Raw genomic sequence first — 20,291 nt, 5'->3', positions numbered from 1 at the left:
AATTAGTCAGGCCATGGCGTGAATAGCACATCCAAACGGTTGGCAGGACTCTCCCGATCAGGAAAAGACATGCAACGGCCAGATCGGCCCATAAATAAAAACATAATTTTAGTTAATAACACATCCGATCAGGAGAAGGAATGCCGCTGTTCCGCCGAGATATAGCGTAAAAACAAATTAAAACGAGGGGGGACGTTGTGACTTGATGCGGAGACCGCAACTCTACATTTATACAAATTTGGTTACTCTAGCGTTAATAGTCTCTGAGATTTGTGAACATCCCCAGATTTTCGTCCTTTGCGGAGCGGAAGTGGGCGGGGCGAAGTTTTGAAATATTCACATTTGTTTTCATTTTGAAATAATCAAAGAAGTCTGGATCCAAAAGATCGTTGCTCTAGCTCTTATAGTCTTTGAGCACTAGGCGCTAATAGGGACGGACAGACAGACAGGGCTCAATCGACTCGGCTATTGATGCTGATCAAGAATATATATACTTTATGGGGTTGGAAACCCAGAATTTTTATGATTTTGCCTATTTAAAGTCGTACAATTGGGAGATATGTTACATATATTTATGCTCGTAGTTATTTATCTGTATATTTTTATAAACAATTGATAATATCTTTTCATTGAGAATGGTGTAACAAACAAATCAGATCTGAAACGGTCGCTTCGGTTACGTTCTGGATTCGGTATTCCGTCTAGAATAACAGAAGAATAACAATATGTTCTAGCGTAAGGACTCAACATGGAAAATCGCTTCAGCATCTGAGCTCGACGGACTTTTGCAGGTGTACTCGTGTCAAAATTTCAATAACATTAACATGTAGCTAAAAATAGATAATTGTATAAATAATTTGACTATTGACTAGGGATAAATTTGTCGTATTTGCTTTTCGATCTGCTTTTTGCTATCTGCTTCTGCTCTTCTGGTTTCGTCTTTTTCTAATTGGCTAATAATTGTATATTTGGATATAGGGCAGCAGCTTGAATAAATAAAATCTTGAATTGCACTAATTGCACTGGGCGTTCTACCTACTTAGCACTAGCGGATAAGGTAATATAACATAGTATTTAGAAATTCAGGAGACGGCGGCGAGATTCCTTCCATCGTTGTTCCTTCCGGGCAGTAAAGTCCGACTTTCGAACTTCGGGAGTTCCGGCGTTCTCTCGCCGCTTTCACCACTTTCGCCATTCGACTCGGCTAACGCGGATTTGGTTCTAAACTAGACTACAGACATGTTTCTTCGAATGGCAAGACAAAAGCTTTGCTAAAAACGTGTGGACGTAAGCCATAGAGAGCCTATGATATGAAAAGCTCTACGCAGGAGTTGCTCACTAGAGCCGTGGAAGCAGCTCCCGTCGCCCCCTGGCTGCTGGTCTTCAGCATGGGCGCTGGCGATGGTGTGGGAATAGACGTGGACGTCGACGTGGCATGATTTATGTCAATGCTAAGCAGCGTCGACGACGACGTCAATGTAGATCCAGTAGCGGAAGCCGTTGGTGAGGCCGTAGGAGAGGACATCGCTCCGGTTCCGTTCAAGGTAGTCTCTGGTGAAGCTCCGAGCTGGCTGGTACTCGGACTAGCATAGCCTAGCATCGGAATGGACAGCTTTCTGCCACTGGCCGTGGTCGTTGGAGAGAACTGTTTTGGTGGCACAAAGGACACGGCGGCCTTGGTTGTCGTGAGTATCAGGCCGGCGCTGGTATGCGGAATGGCCACGCTAGGCGGTGAGAGCGGTGATGGGGGGAAGAAGTCGAGCGGGTACTGAAAAGGAATTCAAATTTGTATTCTTCGGTGTATATATGTAGATATGGGACCGTATCTGTACTGTAGATTTCACTCACCAGAGGCTGCGAGGGCGAGTGCGCTGCCGGTTGGCTGTAGTAGGTGGTGGGCGAGACGGGCGGGCTCGGGTAGGGCCAGTAGACGAGCGGTGGCGGATAGAAGGTGGACGCATGATGGTGATGGTGGTGGGCGTGGTGGTTTCGGGGCGTGGCCAGGAGCGGCGTGTGAGACGGCGGCGGTGCTGCCCTGTAGGCCTGGAAGGGTGGTCCGAAGTGGGCACCCAGTACAGTGGCACCTGTATGGAGACGGGAGACTCGGGGATTACTCGGAGAAACTTAAGTTCGATTGGAAGGGAAATCTCTCTTATGCATAATGGGGCATACTATTTTGAGGAGGGGGAGGGGGCGTAAGTGTTGTGAGTATGGCTTGGTTGAAAGGAAGAAGTACTAGGCATATACAATATATATGCGTGGATTCAGATTTGTCTACATTTATAGATAATACGATAGTATTCATCAGAATTATTTGTTGCAGTTATTCTTGTTTTTATTGTTGTTCTTGTCTCACTGTTGCACTTGTTGCAGTAGCAGTAGTTGTTGTTGTTTCTGCTTTTGGGTTAGTGTGTGACCTTATCTTAGTACAAGTAATTAAATTTTGTGATTAGTAGAGGTAAAATTGTATTCAAAACACTCACCGTTTAGACATTGCAAATGGTAGGAGAGACATACAAATATAGTATTGGTATTGGTATTGTATTCTTACCACCTCTTATCACCCCAGAGACCATGAAACATTTGGGCACATACGAATAAGTTTAGACATTTGCCGATTTTTTTGTTGATTGATTTGAATTTTGAGTTTTGTTTTAATTCCTTTTTTTTTGTTTTTGTTTAATCCAAGCACCAACCTTTAGAGATAAAATTTGATTATGCACCCGAAGAGCTGAAGAAGGCCAGCCTGCCAGCGGACAGAGTTACATACAAGATGCGTCTATGACTAGTACGATCGTGATGGAGATTCCATTTAGGGATACGTAAACGAGAATATTACCAAAACAGAAACAGAAACGGAAACAGAGCCCCAAACAGAAACATCTATTGCAGCTTCCATCTCCGCTTCATCCAACTCCAACCGCTCCGAGGCGAGGCGGAGCAGCCCCGCTGAAAACGCGATCGAGTGTAAAGCTAAGCCCAGTTACATGTATATATATGAAGGAGGAGTGAGGTGGGCTGGCGTTGGATATCGCGGGAGAGAGTACGGGTACAGGGTACAGGGAATGAGGGTTACACTTAAACAAAATTATCCCGCAGAAATCGATTGATAAATGGGTTAGTAGGTTTTTCTGTTTGTGTGGATTAGTAGGTGGGGTCGATCCTCTACACTTAATCGGAGAACGAGAGAGAGGGGGCGGGTGAGAGAAAGTGTATATTACAGAGAGAGAGAGAGAGAAAGAGAGAGAAAAAGAGAAAGACAGGGAGAGAGAGAGCGTTGATAGTTTTTAGGCGGTATGTTGTATTTTATTGATGTAAAATAAAAAATTAAAAAATTAATCAAAGATAGATCACTAACAGCTAATGGTAAAAAGATGGAATATCAAAATCGTAAAATCTGTTCCACAATAAAAACGTTGGTTGTTGTTTGCGTACGAACTAGTTAAGTAAATAATTGGTTTTTTTTAAGATGTTTAAGATCTTTAAAGTGGCCGCTGGAGGAGGGTCTGTTAGCCTCATACCCATTCGGAAGCCACTCGATTGCCACAAACTCGCACTCGCAAAGAATCTACTCGTACTAAAGGCTAAAGGTAAATTAGGCTAAGGATTAAAGTCTATGCGAATCTTTCCCGTGGCTTTCATTCGTTATGCCCCTCTTAGCATTACGAAACTGAATGTTAGACGCAGCAGGAGAAGCATCAGAATCAGAAGCGGATAGATAGGAGGGAGTGAAAAGGAGTGATAGGGTTCAGGTTCAGGTGGAAACCGACTTCCATCGTTCTTTCTTCTGCGCTCTGCGCTCTGCGTTCTTCGATCGACGTATTCGCATGTTTGTGTGTGTGTGTATGTGGATGTAAGCCCGTGGAAGACACCAATTACCGTTATCACGTACATAGAGAGTAGGACACACTAGACACTAAAGCGCCCGAACGTACGATAAGCAGGTCTTAGGCCTAGGACTACATACGAGTCTGTAGATGTAGATGTATATATAGACGTACATCCCTCCAAGGACTAACAACTAAATTAGTGAGGACGAGGGAAAAAACACAGAAAAGGAGAGTGACAGTAATAGAAAGAGTGATAGATAGAAATATTAGAGTTCCCGTTTGCGACTAACACCAGTTACGCACACTTAAGAGCTACACCATACTCGCAGATTGACATCTAGATTATGCTAAATACATATATATATATATAGTACAATGTGTGCACACACACACGATATGAAATTCAAACAACGAGATTATTCAAGTATTGAACGCATATCAGTGGGTGGATTGGATTGGATTAGGGTTTGATTTGATCTAGGGTTAGCTTTTCGCATCGCAGCCGAGGTCTGCCTTCAGATCACTTCAGTTCAGAACAGAGCTCAGGAAAGACACAGGAAATGATTGCAGACTGATTAAAATTAATGCCAACCAATTTTACAAGTGGTACGATCTTATATCTAGGCGTTTATCGATTATGGATATTCCACATATTGTCTTACAGAATTTCGTTCAAATTTGAGCGCATGAGCCAACACCTGACGCCATTCGTAGGGGAAGTGCGAGTGTGGAGTGGTGTTTGAACCGGAATAGACATTAAAAGTAGATTGCACTGTATGAGCGTGGGCGAGGCCCAGGCCATGCCGTACTTCCTCCACGAATGACGTTAGCCTCTGTTGATTGCCTTCGAATCGCGGTGGGGGGTGTTTGACAGGACTGGGAACAATGCACACATAGCTATGCGTCCCAAATCCCTCACTGTCCCACACGCACACGCGCACACACACACACACTCAAAGCATCCGAATGTGGAAGAAAGGTGAGCAAATCATTCTGGGATCCTCCGTTAACGGGTGTTCATATGCGTGTGAGTAGCAGTGCGACTGTATGTGCGCTAGCGCGTGTGCGTGTGTGCGCGTGTGTACGATATTATATAGATGTATATGCTTAGACCATAGACAGGAATGCTTATGCTGCTACGAGTACTCCATACAAGAAGAGTACTCATTTACTTAAGGCTACTCTCATTCCATTCTTTTCCGGTAACGAAATCGATTCACTATAAAATAAAGCTCTAAAATATGTCTGGTATACATGTGTGTGTCTCTGTGGGTTGCCATGATGGAACATGATATGCGTGGATCGTGGATAGATGTGTGGTTTATATGTCTATGTATATGTTTATATAGCACTCCGGCGCCACTCACAATGGATTGCAAACGGAATGGAGCGAAGCGGAATGTGCACGAAGTGCTGGAGATGTCGCGAAATCGACTTGTATGCGGAGGCTTGCCTCAAATGCCCGGATTGTAGTACGAGTAGACGCTACTAGGCGTGCGAGTGAGCGCCCGCTTGGCCGCACTGGCTGCAGCCGCTGCTCCAGCCGCCTCCTGCTGAAAGGCGTTCTCGTACGACCGCTTCATCGACTGTGGCTGCACCTGAGCCTGTGCCTGGGCTTGAGCCTGTGCGAGGGCCAGGGCCGAGGTAGAGGCACTGCCAGCCGCTCCAGCTTGCATGTAGCCAAGGGGAAAATGCGGCATGTAAGGCCGCTGCATGAACACGAACTGGGGCTGGCCCGACTGCAGCATTGCATTGGCATAGAGCTGCTGCTGCTGCTGCTGTTGCTGCTGGTGCTGCTGCAGGTAGAGGGGGTGCGACTGGAGCATGGCGTTGGCGTAAAGCTGCTGCTGCTGCTCGGCGGCCAGGGCTGCGGCGGCCTGCTGGCGCACCAGAAGGCTCTGCTGGGCTATAAACTGCGCCTGCTGCTGTGCGAGTAGGGCGGGACTGGCGGCCGCCTGGGAGGAGGGCGGCGGCAGCGAGAAGTTGAGGGGGTATCCGGGTGGGGCCTGGCCCGACAGGGAGCTTAGGGCCACGGCTGCGTTCTGCAGCGAAGAGTGGGCGGCGGCGGCCGATGGCTGAGAGGCCATGAAGGAGGCCAGTCCGCCAGCGGACGCAGCAGCGGCTGAGGTGGAGCTAAGGGGCGCCAGGAGTGCTGGGGACGTGGGCAAGCCATGGTGAGTGGAGACGGGACCCTGGGCGTGCGAATGCGAGTGTGCGTGCGGGTGTGTGTGTGAGCCGGAGATGGCCGACTGGGCGCCGGTTGGAGTCGGCGGCGACTGAGCTAACATACCCGTGGATAGCAGCGAGGGCTGCTTGTGGGCGTGGCCGTGGTGGGCCGGTGCCTGGGCGACGGGCGAGGCCAGTCCGCCGTTGAGGACCATGTTCATGTCGTCGCCGGAGCACTGGAACACCTCGATGTAGCGGAACTTCTTTCCGAAGACCATGAACTGGTTGTGCTTGCGCTGGGCGCAGAGCCGCGCGGAGTCCTCCGAGTCCATCTGAATGAAGGCCTCGCCGCTGGGCTGGCCCTAGAATGACAGTTGCTTGAGCAAAAGTCTCCAAAGTATAGCTGAAGGTAGATCCCCGACTCACCTGCGCATTAATCACCATATGCACGCCCTGGTAAATGATGTGCTTGGCAAAGTCGTCCAGGAAGTGGAGAATGTGCTCCACCATGGCCTCGTAGGGCAGTCCGCGCAGCCTGATGCAGTTCTTTGTCGTTCCCGAAGTGATAAGGTGCTGTGGGGGATGGGGATGTGGGCACAGGTTAGCTGGGACTGGAACTGGGACGCGGCCATTGCCATGGGTGACGACACCCACCTGGGGCAGCAGGGGCAGCTGCATAGTGGGCAGCTGGGCGATTAGCGGCGGCTGGCTGTGGCTGCTTGTCTCAAAGGTCTTGGGGTCCATGGAGCGGTTTAGGACCTGCTGCACCTCGGCGGTGGTCGAGCGAAAGAGCTCGATGTATCGCTGCCCAATGGACTCGCGGTGTCGCCCCAGCGCTTTCGGGGCATCCCCCTCGTTGGCGAACAGCACGAAGGCGTCTCCAGTGGCCCTCCCATCCGGCTTCTTCACGAAAAGAACGCCCTCGCTCGCATCCAGCACGTGACAGGGCGCCTCGCCCGTGGTAAAGAATTCGAGCTGTGGATCAAACGAGAGCGAAAAGATTAATTTCGTCCCTCTGGAAGGAAACTCTGATAGGACTTACCACTTGCTTGGCCGTGCAGTCGTAGGGCAGTCCCCGCATTCGAATGATCACCTGGGCCCCCTTGGATAGAAAGGCCTGCGCCTCATTGGAGGCGCCTCCGGCAATGGCGAGAAAGTCCTCGCCCGAGGCGCGGTACACCTCGATGTACCTGGCCCCGATGTGGTGCTTATGCCGCTTCAGCGCCATGTCTCGGTGCTCCTGGGAGACGAAGCGGATTAGAGCCTCGCCGTTACGCCTGCCCAGTGGGGACAAACAAAGAGCGACACCGCCCCTATAGGATGGAGGGAGGAGAGAGGAGGGAAAGAAAGCCAGATTAGAGACGATCGCTTGTAATCTACGGTGATCCGCTGAACCCGCGTCTATCGGGAGCAGGCTTATCAATGGGTTGGCTTGGCCGTTCCGCTACTCACTTGGCTACGTTGAGACCACGGAAGAACTTGGCAATGTCCTGGTCGCTGCTCTGCCAGGGCAGTCCGCGGGCGCGCACGATGCAGTTGCCGTCGACCTCGTCGTCGATTGAGCTGCAATTGGATGACATTCGAATTATACTTGGAATTGGTATTGCAGTGGAAAGAGAGGACTACGTTATGCAACATGGAGAGGGGGTGGCGTTGTCGTCTCTTTTTGTCGCTACTTTTCGATCGCGAAACGTGACTTGGTCGACGTTTTAATGTGCAGCAAGAGTTTTCGACGATTACCAAGCCAAGGCGTACTACATACGAGTATACAAATTTTTTGCTGACTCTCCTAATACACACACACACCAAGAAAACACACAGAGAATGTCATCCATAAAAGGGGCCAAGCAAACAGAAAAAAAAAAATAAGTGAAATGAAACGCAATCCGAAACCGAAACAGAAAAAAAAATAAAATATGAATAATGGTGGCAGACAGACGACAAATAACCAAATCAGTTGGCTGATCCACTCCAAAGGAGTTGGAGTTGAAGGGGGAGTGGTGGTGGATTCTAGTGCAGAGTACCTTTCCACTAATTGAATATTTTTATGAGTGTATAGTTCGAAACAGACCAGGGTCCGGCAGAGGGCAAGACGTTTCCTTCTACGCTGGTAGAATTTTCCAAGGCAATAGCGATAACAAGAGCCGTGCATTCATTCCATGCGAAACACACACAAAAGCCGACTCTGGTTCACAGTTACGACGCGATCCGATCCGTTCTGACCCGATGATCGCCTTACAGCTGGCTGGCAGTATGTACTCCACCGATTTTCTCGAAGACGCCCGAGCTCTTATCGCTCCCCAATCCAAACGGCAACTGACGAGGCAGCAACCAAAAAGACGAAGGCGACAACCACAACGACGACCACGTTCCAGCGCAGCTTCGTGCCGCCTTCCAGTGTTTGGGGTATCTTTTAGTCGATTTTTATGGGTTCGGTTCTCGGCTTTTTGCTTTGAGTGAGTATTTTTTGGGGCACTCGAAGAGCACGACAAGAATTGAATCAGCTACTCGCTTTTTGCAGTTGTTTAGTAACGAGAGGGGAGCTACTCACCAAATTCCAGGTTCCAGGTTCAGGGTGACCAACTCGTTTGAGGCGAATTTGTGACCTGAAAAGCAAAGGAGCATATACTTAGAGCACTCAAAACCGATAAAACGATAAACCAATGTGAATCGTGTACTCACCTGCCTGGAGGAGGGTCTGAATCACAGTGACCATGTCGCGAGATTCGCGTATGTAGAAGCCGTTGTCCTCCACCGACGTCGTATTGAGCTCTGTTCCAGGGGGAAAATGGATCGTGTAATTAGTAAAAGGAAGATGAAATCGACTGCCACTCACCATTCAGCATCTCTCCGATGGACTGGGGCACGGGCAGTGTGGGCGATTGCAGCATCTTCTTTATGTCCTTGATGGGGACCAGGGCCCGCGACAGATCTCCGGACTTGTAGCGCAGGAACTCTTTGCGCAGGTCGCTGAACCGATTGTAGTAGGCAGGCAGCTCCACATCCTTGGCGCAGGCCTCGCGGTGCAGGCACTGCCTCAGGGGCAGCTGACCATCCGTGATCATCTGGATGTCTGTGTCGTGCAGCGATAGAGACCGAAGGTAGTCATCGAACTGCAAGCGGGAGGGAGAGTCAACGAGTCAGTAAAATTTCCAATCAGGCGAGGGAGAGAGATCGAGGTGCAAAGGTTCAGTGGCAAGTGAAATGCCGCTTCATTCCAACCGCTTCTCGCCGAAAGGTATCTCGGGTCACAATTGGTGCCACATTTCTAGGCTGCGACTACACTCCAATGCCATTTGCCTAAACCCGTTTAGTCGACTCTGCCACCGCCATAGTTGCTGGCAATTATTGGCAATTAAACGAGCAGCAGCCAGCAACCAGCAGCAGACACCAGCGGCATTCAGCCATGTCATCGTGAGTAAAAATAACACGGCTTAATGTCGCATTACAATCCGGGGCAGGCCCCAAGGAATCGCCAGCCAGATCACAGCAATCCAATCACAAAATCCACTGATAGCATCCACCTTGAATTAGAGGGGTTCATTCGCATCTGCATCCGCAGCTGACTGCTGACTTTCGCATCCCCTCCCTCTTGGCCCTTGGCTTTTTCTTGGCCCTATCGATTCAGCCAATTAGTATTTCAAGCTCGCGTTTCCTGCTCTTTTCTCTGCCATTCTCTCAGACACTTGCGTCACAAGACGCTCACGGATGCACTCCCAAGTGAGAAATGCGATGGCCAATGGGATTGATTCTAGTCTCCACCTATGTAAGCCTTTGTATAAAGTGGATTAATGGATGAAAGAGAATCCCATGAATCTACATAGATCAGAGTTCATTTAAAACCCCTTCAAGAGGCATAGAAAGAAAGAAAACTCATTATGACTCGCTCTAATCGGATGTAATCGGAGGAAATGCAAATAGTAGAATCCGCAATGAATCAGCTCTGGCCAACATTTCGCAATACTGCGCCTCTCGCTGTCATTGTCGCCTTCGCTGTCGCTGTCCGTATCGAGATCTTTTATCTGTGTCGTCGAATAAGTAGTTACATATGTAAATATGTATGTGGTGTCTACAGAACGATATTTCCCGGCTCTGCCAGCTGGTAGATTTCTCTGGATGGAGGCTTACCCCAGTAGGTATTCCCCCGACTCCGACTCCGAAACAGACTCGCGGGGGTGGGGTGACTGTGACCCATCCGAATCCCCAAAGGTTATGTGGAATCGAGGGAATAAATGCAATCCCCCATGACGCAGCAATAAATGCGTCCACTTATCGTGTCTCTCTCTGAAATCGTATTCTGAATCCGAATTCTAGTCCGAATCGGTTCTTATCAGATACATTGGTGCCTCATATACCACGCAACACCATTAATGTCGTTCATCTTTGCCTGTTGGCAGACCGTAACTCGATGCCTGCCCCATTAATACTTTGGAGTGGGTTCAGATTTCTGGCAGCGAGTCACTTTGAGGGTGGGTTCCATAAATAGCTCTCATCTCTCCACCCCTTCCTTCACTTTCTCTTTCCCCCGCACTCCTCTAGATCTGCAGCGGCTCGGTGTGTGGTGTAGGCCTAATCTTATCGGATTTGGGAGCCGGTTCCACCTGATAACAACAAATCCAAACAGAACCCAAACAACGTGCTCTACCTTTCGACTCTCTCCACCTAGAGAATACGTACCTCCTCGATGGCTTCGTTGAGCGGTTTTCCCGCTGCCTGGGCCTCGGCTATCGGCAGAATCAGCTCGCTGCTGTTCTCGAGAACGCCGTTCGCTGAGCTGCTTCCATTCCCCGTTCCGCTGCCGATGCTGCTCGAGGCGCTGCTATTCGCATTGACATTGCCATCGATGGCTCCGATGCCAATGCCCGCCAGAGGCGGGGAGCAGGCCGTGTTGCTGCTGGTGACGTTCGAGGGGTCCGAGGAGGTCGAGGTGGTGCGGTCTTTGATGAAGTAGCCATCGGGCCGGACGAGTATTTGTTTGGTGCCGATGATCTGTAGAGGGGAGATTTAGATGGCAGCATTAGTGGGAATTACTTTGAGTTGCTACCTAATCAAAGTAATGTCTGTGTAAGCATGACTGCTGTTCCCCCTACGCTTATCAAGTGGGGCACGGGCACGGGTACGGACCCGGCAACGGCACGCTGCTCTTGGCCACAACAGCGGTTCCTATCTCTAACATCCGATAGTGGGGTACACCTGCGAATCACTAGCAAAGCTTCTGGATTTTTCTTAGCCTTCAAATGAGTACCTTCGTGTCTCCCCTACCCCTGGGGGCAACAAGACTGGAACTTACGTCAGCGGATATGCAAAGGAGACGATACGAATCGGAATTGGAATTGGAATAGGCTTCGGAATCGGAGCCAGCTGTATCCCCTGCAGGTAGTTGGGCCCTATGCTAATGGATCGCTGGGCCCTGGTCGGACTGGGTGGTGGGGGTTGCTGAGGCAAAAGGAGAACTAAACTTGTACTTTTCTTTGTTTTCCGATTTGAGGCCAGCGATTTGCATAGCCATTGAATGCCTGAACAATACAGAGGATCGTCACAGAGATAATGAAATATTTATGAGTGTCGGTCATGTTAAATTCATCGAAGAGCCCTCGCACTACACCCCACATTGGGTTTCGGGTTTGGGGTTAAGCCCGCCCCTAATTATGCCGATTCGAATTTTCGAATGGATGTCCCCGAATGCGATGGATGGGAAATCGTTGCATTTAGCCACACTTGATAATTAGTTCGACGTAATCTGTGGCCATGAATGAAATTTCAGTGAAATTTAAGCTGAATTATCGCCAGAGCCAAGAGCTCAAATTTTTGGAGAAGTGGAGCCAGAGAGCAGAGATTCGCAGAGATTCCCCTCACTCTCCCCACTCTGGCGACTGTTTGCAGTTTGTGATCGAATGTTAATTAACTTTAATTGTTGCCATACGAGTCATAACTAGCCTGCAATTAACATGCCAATTACTGCGCCTTTGTGCTGTACATGTTCCACGTATCAAATCAAGTAAATTGCTCCTCAACAAGAAATCTATAACAGAAAAAACCAATAGACATGGAAACGGTTCAGCATCGCCTGAGATCGCTCTCAGAGCGAGTCTCCATTTTGAAAAGCGAGACACTCTAATCTTCGTCGTTCTACTTCGGACTGTTCAGATACGTATATTAATATCATACGAGTATACCCTTCCATACCAGTACAAGCCTGCTTCATTAGGCATTACAATTGATGTCGGAATCGGAAAGCATATTGCCCATTATCAGACGCGTCAGCAAATCCAATAATAATTTGCCTGTGATTTCTATGTCTGGCCAAGTCCAACCGCCCTCACTATTCCCGTCACGATGACGATGACGAAGGCGTTGCGGATGGCTGACCTGGCCCGCCCGCGAAGCACTGGCCAAACGAAGCACTTTATTACGTTATCAGTCCGAAATTGCTTCCGATATATGTAGATAGGTATCAATCGGGACGGGACATCGCGTCGGGTTCAGGCGGATTCCACCAGACGCGCATTGCCGTTCATCCATTAGGTGGCTCACCAAATTACCATAAATTTCGCGCTGACTTTATTTGGTATTCAAATGTTCGTAGAATATATTCCAGAAAATTATATTTTATTCAGATGTCCCCTCTGGTCTGGTCTAGGGGCACCTCATTAAAGCGTAAAGGGGGTGTCTGCGGGGAGGAATAGGATTTCGGAGAAATTCGAGCGAAGCTTGACCCCATGACCTGTCCGAATACTAGCAAAAAAAAAAATGAAATACTCATAATTCCACTAATAACATCTTTTCGAATGGCTTCCGCGGCGGGGACTCACCGAACAGATTAGCATAAAAATTGGCCCCAAAGTCGAAACGTTTTGCGAAAGCCGCTGTAAAGCAAAGAGCCATAGTCAGAGCCGAAGAGCGGAGCAATTAATTTATATAGATAATAATTTGGCGGCCTCGTCAACAACAAAAGCTGGACAGATGGACGTGGTCTAGATGCTATGACACCCGAACAGGGCACAGAGTCAAGGCTTTCGGTTAAGTCCGACTTGGTCGGAGATTCAAATAATTGCGAACCACGCAGTGCCACTGCCGCAGATGCTGTCTCTGACTCTGCCCCTGCCGCCATTAATTGCCACTTAAGCGGTATAGAAGTTGGAGGAGAGGCTGCATTTGCTAAAAGGTTGCGTGCTCCGTTCGGCCACTCATAGAATCGAGACAATGTCAACTTCGTGTGCAGGCAAACATCAGGTAAATACCCGTAAATAGCTTCAAGAGCTATCCCTCTTCCAACTACCACTCCCACTCCTCCCCTAACCCAAATGGCGGAAAATGGCAACGATTTCCATCATGGGCTCGAGAAACAACCTTATATCGGCGGGTACTTATATCTAGTGCCTAAACACGCAGCCTCCTCTGGCAATTGACTGGCCGCCACGTAACTCTGTCCAGCTCCATCCAACCCCCGAGACAACGACATCCAGCGACATCCAAGTTTGTGTGCAGTCAAGACTGTCGTCGAGTATTGGGCAAATAGAATTGCGATTTAAAAACATCATTGAAACCAGGGGCAGGGGAGGAGACTCCCGCAGGGGAAAGCAGATGATACTAATAGAGTTATTATATTGGATTGGTTTGGATCAGATTGGATTGGAACGGATGGGAGATACACTGACGACACTGGGACTTTCGAGACATCTCCAGTCCAAAACCAAACCATTACATCATTTTCATTTTTAGATTGTGTACTTTCTTGGAAAACTTAGCTTTGGAGCCAAAGCAAACAGTTTTTAATGGCTGTTTCTCTCGAGTTGAGTCAAGTCGGACTGTCTCGGGCGATAGTTTGTTAAGGGATTTCGTAATGCCGTGCGAGGGTCTACGAGAAGATGCAACCGCCATCGCCTTCCCTCGGATTTTTAAAGCTTTTTTTCCAAACTATGAGTGTCAAACGCTTGGTAAACTTAAAATATGCAAATATCCATCTATGTCTACAATATAATGTTTCCCTCCGTTTGGGATGGATTTACAAAAACATAATCAAACACTTCTACTTTAGGAGATCCTCTTTGGAGGATCCCAAATTGATAGAGATTGCTCGATTCTTTACTCTCTTTGAATATAGTTGCACTTATTTGAATTTAAATCTCTGGTGATTAATGTTCTAAGGGGTATTCCCGGCTTCGGCTTTCTCTGTTGCGTTTTCTTCGCCTTGGTTTTTGGTGGCGAATCAAAGGCAAGAGAGTTTTGTTTTCGTTGCTTTTGTAACATAATCAACGAGCGACACACCATACCAAACCACTCCATACCACGCCAAACTGCAGTATGCTCATGAGTAGGTGTTTGTGAGTGTGTCGTTGTGTAAGTGGGGGACCGTTATCGCACAGCATTCATTAATTAAGGCGTAGAAGAAAGCCCGAGCCAGCGAACGAGCAAGAGACCGAGTCGAGCGAATGATGAGCCGTCAAACAAAATGGTGAACAGTGGGCGGCGCCAGAAAGATCAGAGAGGGACGGTGCCGGTATCCCCTTATGAATGTTCAATAACTCACCTGACCCGTGGCGACCTCCAGCAGAACGAAGACGAGCAGTATGATCTCCTTCTCGTCAGATCCAAGTCCGGGTCCATTCTGGCCACAGGTGGCGATGTACAGGGAGACAACGTGCTCGGGCACCTGCATCTTATGTTTCTCTCTCGCTGGAGCTAAAGTTGGTGCTGGAGCTGTTGATGCTAATGATGGTTTAATTATCTTTGAGGAGATCGATCTGGCTATTGATGCTGCTGCTGCTGCTGCGGCTGCTGATGATAATAATGATTATGCCACATTCCAGCGTTCAGTGCTTTGGTGTTTGGGGTTCCGGGCGGTTCCGTGCTTCTAGCGGACTTCAAGCATTCTCTTACTGTGCTGGCTTAGCGGGACTGCATCTCACGGCTGCCTCTCGGCCATTAGCTGTGCCTGCGAATGGAACAGAAGAACGAGAGTTGGGATGATTGCACAAGGCACTTGGACTTTAAACGTATACCCGCCCGGCCGCTGGCCATATAAAAACACTAATTACGAGTGCGTTCAAGAAATGTCAAACAAAGCGAATTGGCTCGTACTAAAAAATTTCCAAACCAACAAATCGAAACTAAACAAAACAAAAAACGAAAAAAAAACAAATTACGGAAAGCAACAAAAAAATTCAAAAAACGAAAGTCAAAGTCCGACGACTATTCGTGAAACTTGCCAAGGCTTGACACTTTGACACCTTGAATATGCAATTCAATCAGCTGTCCAGGTTTTCAGTTTGTTTTGCCAGTAGTTTTCTGGTTTCCTTGTTCCCCTGAATGGAGCTTCCAGCATGGAATGAAGCAAGTTCAGCGTGCAGCTTTGCCGCCGTTCACTTGCATTTGTAGTACCTTCTAAGACTGCTGCTACTGCTACCATTGCATTGACGTCAAAAGGGTCAAATTGAAATTAAAGTATTAACCCGCATGGCGATTTGAAATTTAATTTCGCTCCACGACAAGGTGGAAGTACGGCGAAAACGACAACGCCAACGACGAAAAATTACAGTGCAATTTTATGAGAATTTTTAATGTGAAAATTTTTACTTTTAATGAAAACAGAAAAACACTCCAGAGCCCAAGCAACAGACCAGCTGACTGTCTTTCCGACTCTCTGTCCGACTCACAGGCTGACTGGCTCGCTGACTTACTGGCAAAGTTCATCAAGATGGCGATCATGGGTTAATCGTGGTGCGCAGGCGCTGTCGCTGCTCACTGCTATCTGCTCTGTCCTCAGTTTCTGTATGGAGCGGAGCGCACTTTATGGGATTACTCTTTGTTGCAATTAAATTTTAAAATAATGCATATGTACGTGCAAAAGGCCAAGCATTCGTAATTAAGCCAGAAGCAAAAGCACTTCCCGCGGGTCGAGCTGGGTCCGATCCGATTCGAGTCGAGTGGGATCTGCGAGTACTACGAGTACTATATGAACATATATGGCATATCGCTCGGCTCGGCTTGCTTTAATGTCCCACACTTGCCTAATAACTCAAACTGCTTAAGCAGATTTATTATCTCTCCCTCTCTCTCCCTTTTTTCCCTGTTTCCACCTGGTCGATAGCACACTGGAGGGGTAGGATGGGGAGGCAGCGCATGATTAGTTGACTCTTTTCACTCTCGGCTTCCTTCATCCCAGCCTTGGTGGCTTTAGAGTGACCATCTCTTAATGAGCGATTGTGGTTGTGTGCTTGTGCAATCTTTTGCAATTTATGACGTTTGCTTTTTACTGTTTTACTGTATGCTTTTTGCATCGCCGCCCTCCCCTTATACGCCCTGTGACCATTTTTGCCGCTACTATCACATGATTAGTGGATTCCCACGTTTGGCGAGCCCCAGATACGCCCTAAAGAACACTTTGGGAGGTGCCCACCATGGGATAGAGTCACTAGCTATAACTTTAAACTGGTTTACCGGGCACTTCAGACAGCCAAAAGCCCCCGTGTGCGATCCCTAGGGTTAGGTTCACGGCAACCGTCTGCCTGTTGACCCCCGAATCAATGTCGCAATGGAAAATTTGTTCTAAAGTAGTTTATTTCCTGTTCTGGACTGTTCCTTTCCAGTACTTAAGCCGAAAAACACTAGAAAACTTCTTGATCTACTAATTCGGTCCACCACTTTTATCATAAGTCGAGGAATGGCAGGGGGATCAGTACTGTTATATATGAAAGTTCTTACTTTCGTTGCGCACTTGAGAAACCTGGGAAACCGGGAATACCCTCCCTCCCTGAACGTGCGCTTTTCATTAATGAATAACGGTTCACGCGTTTGGGCCCAATTAAGATGGACCGCACGAATGGGTCAGAAGACAATGGAACAGGGCTGGAGCATTAATTAAAAGAAGAAACTTAAAATAACCGACTATAACGCAAAATCAAACTAAACGGAGACGAAGCCCAAGTGGAAGCCAAAGCCGAAGCCGAAGACCGGACCACGACTGGTGGCCGTTACGCTTTTGAAAGACAATACAATAAGGCTGGTGATTAAATATAAATTAGTGACAGGCGCAGCAGCAAAAGCAACAAGAGCAACAAAAAGCCAATGCAATTAATGAATTGTTGCCTGCTGATTGGTAAACCAGAAAGCGAGTAGATTTTACAGCGTTTTTTTTTTTTTGGTCTTGCTTATTAAATTAATAATTGCGCAAGTTTTTCTGTTTTATGCACTACACTGTTCCCGCTCGCAAATCTGCTGGCTGTCGTGTGCCTCTGGCCGTTGGGGCAACAGGAAACTAATGATTGCGCAAATTGTTGGCCAGAAATGCCAATTGCCAAAGTTATTTTGCCAGAAAAGAAAAAAGTAAGTCGTTAGTTCAGGCTGCCAGCACTCTTTCTCTCTCTCTCTCTGTCTCCCTCTTTTCACTCTTATGTTCGCTCTCACGCAAGAAACAAGTGCAGCTGGTGGTTATTGTTTCGAAGACGATTCGACTCCTAAATACCCTATTTGGCACTCCACCTGCAGTTAAATTGCTTGTATCTAGCATTCCTGAACTTATCGAACTTCGGAATTGAGTTTTAAGTCGGGTCGTATCTTGTTATATTATCTTATCCGAATGACATTCTAACTTAAGGTTCAACTATGACCGGGCACACACCTAAACTTATATGTCGTACTCTGTGGAGGGTATTGGTCTCCTATACAAGTCCCAGCCTCTACCACTGCTGCTCTTTCACTCAGTTCTCTCTTCGTTTTCTTGGTCTTTGCTAACTGTAAATATGTTTTCACTTTGTGTGCGCATCCACCTTACACGGCGGGGCCGTTGTCTCTGTTCATTCACTCTTTTGTGATGATGCTCAGTAGATTTCTCACCTGTGGCAACAGAATCTCTACTCAATCGGATTCCTTGACGCAACAGGTTGGTGTGTAAATGATTTCTTGTTCTGCTCTCCTCCTTCTGTGACAGCTCGTTCTCTATCACTCGATGCGCGGCGATTTAACTGTTTTTTTTTTGCTTGTCTCTTTTCAACACTTTGTATACATATTGCACTTTTGGCTTTTTTACAATTTTTGGTTTTTATTGCACTTTCTTTTCTCGCCTACACGCTCACACCTGTGTGTGTAGTTGTGTTGATGTTTATATGATATCTTGTATTGTTAGCACCCAATGCCTGCACTGCCTTGGCGTCTAGTTGCTTTGATTAGAGACTAGTACACTTGCTTAGACCGCGATCTTAATACCGACATACGGACGAAGGGGAGTCAGAGCGGGTATGGATCGGAGCGTTAGCGCCGACGTCGGCGTATACAAGCAAACAAAAAACAAGTCACTTTTTGCCTCCACTGCTGCTGCTACTGCTTCTTCTTCGCCTGTTACTACCACTTTTAGCTGTTGTCTTTTTTCTAGTTTTTGGCCGGAGCAAGAGAGGTGTGTGAGTAAGTGTGTATCTGCGTGTATGTGTGTCCAGCTCTTCGACTCAAGCGACCGTCGCGTCCGTTTTGATCCAAGCTGGGAGACAGCACAGAATATTTAGATATATTTTGGTATAATTCGTTCTAAAACCATAGGATAGTTAAGAATCTTAATTTTCCTGCGATTTGAAATAAACGAGCGACGATGGAGCGCGCGCAACGAACCGAACCTGCCTCGACGAACATTCGAACGGTAATTCGCGCTCTTTTCCTAAACAAGAATATATATATGGTACATATATATACAGCTGCGGCGAAAAAAATAGCGATTATGTTTGCTTCTCTATTTCTAATGATTTAGGGGGTTATTGTTCTACATTAGGTAGTGGTCTCACATAAGATCAAGACCCTTTTCCACCAAAAAATAGATGTTGGCATTCATCGGACCACAGGATGTTTTTTATTTATCCTTGGGCCAACTTTAGTGCTATTTTGCATACTCAATTTTTTCCCCCATTCCTTCCCGTCAAAAGTGGACTTTTCCTCGGACACCCATTTTACGTTCTTGTAAGCAAGATATAGCTTTCCTAGTACTTGGCGATTTCATACGATTCCTTTTTAGCTCTGTGGCCAAATTAAATAGGTCCTCTTTGCTATCACGAACCAGTAGTTTTACCGGAAATGGGAATATCGCGACCTTTGTTCGCGTCTCTCTTCTTAGAAACATATTTTAAAGAATTGGGAATTTAATTCACAAAAGCGTTTTCAGTGCTATTTTTGTTGGTGTTCCGTAAAGACTGTTGTGACTAGCAGTGCTATTTTTTTCGCCGCTACTGTATATACGTGGCCACCACTACATCCGAGAGAGAAAAACCCACCGAGAGAGGACAAAAACTGATCCCCCCACAGGTAGGTACGAAGGTAAATGAGCTGCGCTCAACGTGTGTGATTCGAGTGTTTGTGCGCAAGAGCGCAACCTACTGGAGAGAGCGCACTCTCGCGAGAGCTTGCGCCTTTGGCTCAGGTGTATGGAGGTGGTGGTGGAATGCCAAGCCAGATTCCAGCACGCACACGCAGTCCATGTAAAACCCGAATGCTCTCTCGAGTCTGTTCGCCAATAGGCATATGTACATATGAATGTACATACATATGTACCTTCAAGTTGGTTGGTGGCCCGTAAACAAACTCCGCAGAGAGGAGAGAGTTGACAAAGCTCGAATGGAACTGCAATTCGAATAGAGCTTTGCCAAAGCACACCGTTATTTTGACTTGGCCCAAGCTTTGCGCTGTGATTGCAACGACGCCTCTGCCCGACCCCCCTCCTCGCTTGTAGTTTTCCCACGCTACGCAAGACAGTTACGCTCAATGAGCGTGACACGCTCGCTCTCTTTCTCTACTGTCATTCTCTCTGGAGAAGTTACCTGCGCCGCCTGCTCCGCTCCACCAATACCAATACAACAAGCGCACCCGCACGCATACACCTGTACTTTTTACGTTGTGTTTGTGCACCGCCGCTCTTCCTCTTCGCTTGCTCAACTACCAACAAAACTGCCTACGTACATACCTGTTTGTTTTTCGGGGGCAGCGCTAGAGGCTCGAACATTATATAGATTCACTTTTGGCCATCGGTTGGCTATTTTATATATTCGAATATTAATCCACTACTTAATTATAAGACTCTTTAGATCGTTGGCGGAGCTGCTGTAGCGCCACAAGCAACAAGCGACGACGGCGACCTAATGGCTAACACTTGAGGAATCCAAACGCGTTTTGGTCTAAACGGTAGGCAGAGAGCGACTGTAGATATATAGAGAGACAGAGAGAGGGAGTGCATGTGTGTGTGTGCGTGGGTCGCTTACCTGTGCGTTAGAGCTGGCCGCGTGACACGGTTGAAAGCTACGATAAGTATCGGCTTATTCC

At 47.7% G+C, this 20,291-nt stretch overlaps 1 protein-coding gene across 6 annotated transcripts; it reads right to left on the bottom strand.

Annotated features, from left to right (window-relative positions):
• Positions 1-550: 550 nt before the first annotated feature.
• On the bottom strand, positions 551-20,249 carry LOC6601567 (RNA-binding protein fusilli). Of its 6 annotated transcripts, XM_026985183.1 has the most exons (13): positions 17,832-18,533; positions 14,527-14,931; positions 10,674-10,985; positions 8,833-9,109; positions 8,679-8,768; positions 8,548-8,602; positions 7,449-7,559; positions 7,039-7,309; positions 6,651-6,971; positions 6,423-6,569; positions 6,121-6,358; positions 1,849-2,084; positions 551-1,768 (listed from the first exon to the last, which is right to left on the bottom strand). In XM_026985183.1, exons 2-13 carry the CDS (start codon positions 14,653-14,655, stop codon positions 1,304-1,306), a joined length of 2,652 nt encoding a protein of 883 aa, XP_026840984.1. In that variant the 5' UTR covers positions 14,656-14,931; positions 17,832-18,533; the 3' UTR covers positions 551-1,303. The 6 variants fall into 6 exon arrangements, with proteins under 6 accessions (XP_026840984.1, XP_026840983.1, XP_026840982.1 ...); XM_026985182.1 differs by having other exon boundaries at positions 6,423-6,971; positions 17,832-18,534; XM_026985181.1 differs by lacking the exons at positions 551-1,768; positions 1,849-2,084; positions 17,832-18,533 and adding an exon at positions 20,231-20,249 and having other exon boundaries at positions 4,690-6,358; positions 6,423-6,971.
• Between the last annotated feature and the right edge of the window lie 42 nt (positions 20,250-20,291).

This window comes from Drosophila persimilis, unplaced genomic scaffold (genome assembly GCF_003286085.1).
Source record: "Drosophila persimilis strain 14011-0111.01,24,50 unplaced genomic scaffold, DperRS2 tig00000002-arrow-pilon, whole genome shotgun sequence".
NCBI lineage: Eukaryota > Metazoa > Arthropoda > Insecta > Diptera > Drosophilidae > Drosophila > Drosophila persimilis.
This window is presented reverse-complemented; position numbering and strand designations above follow the sequence as displayed.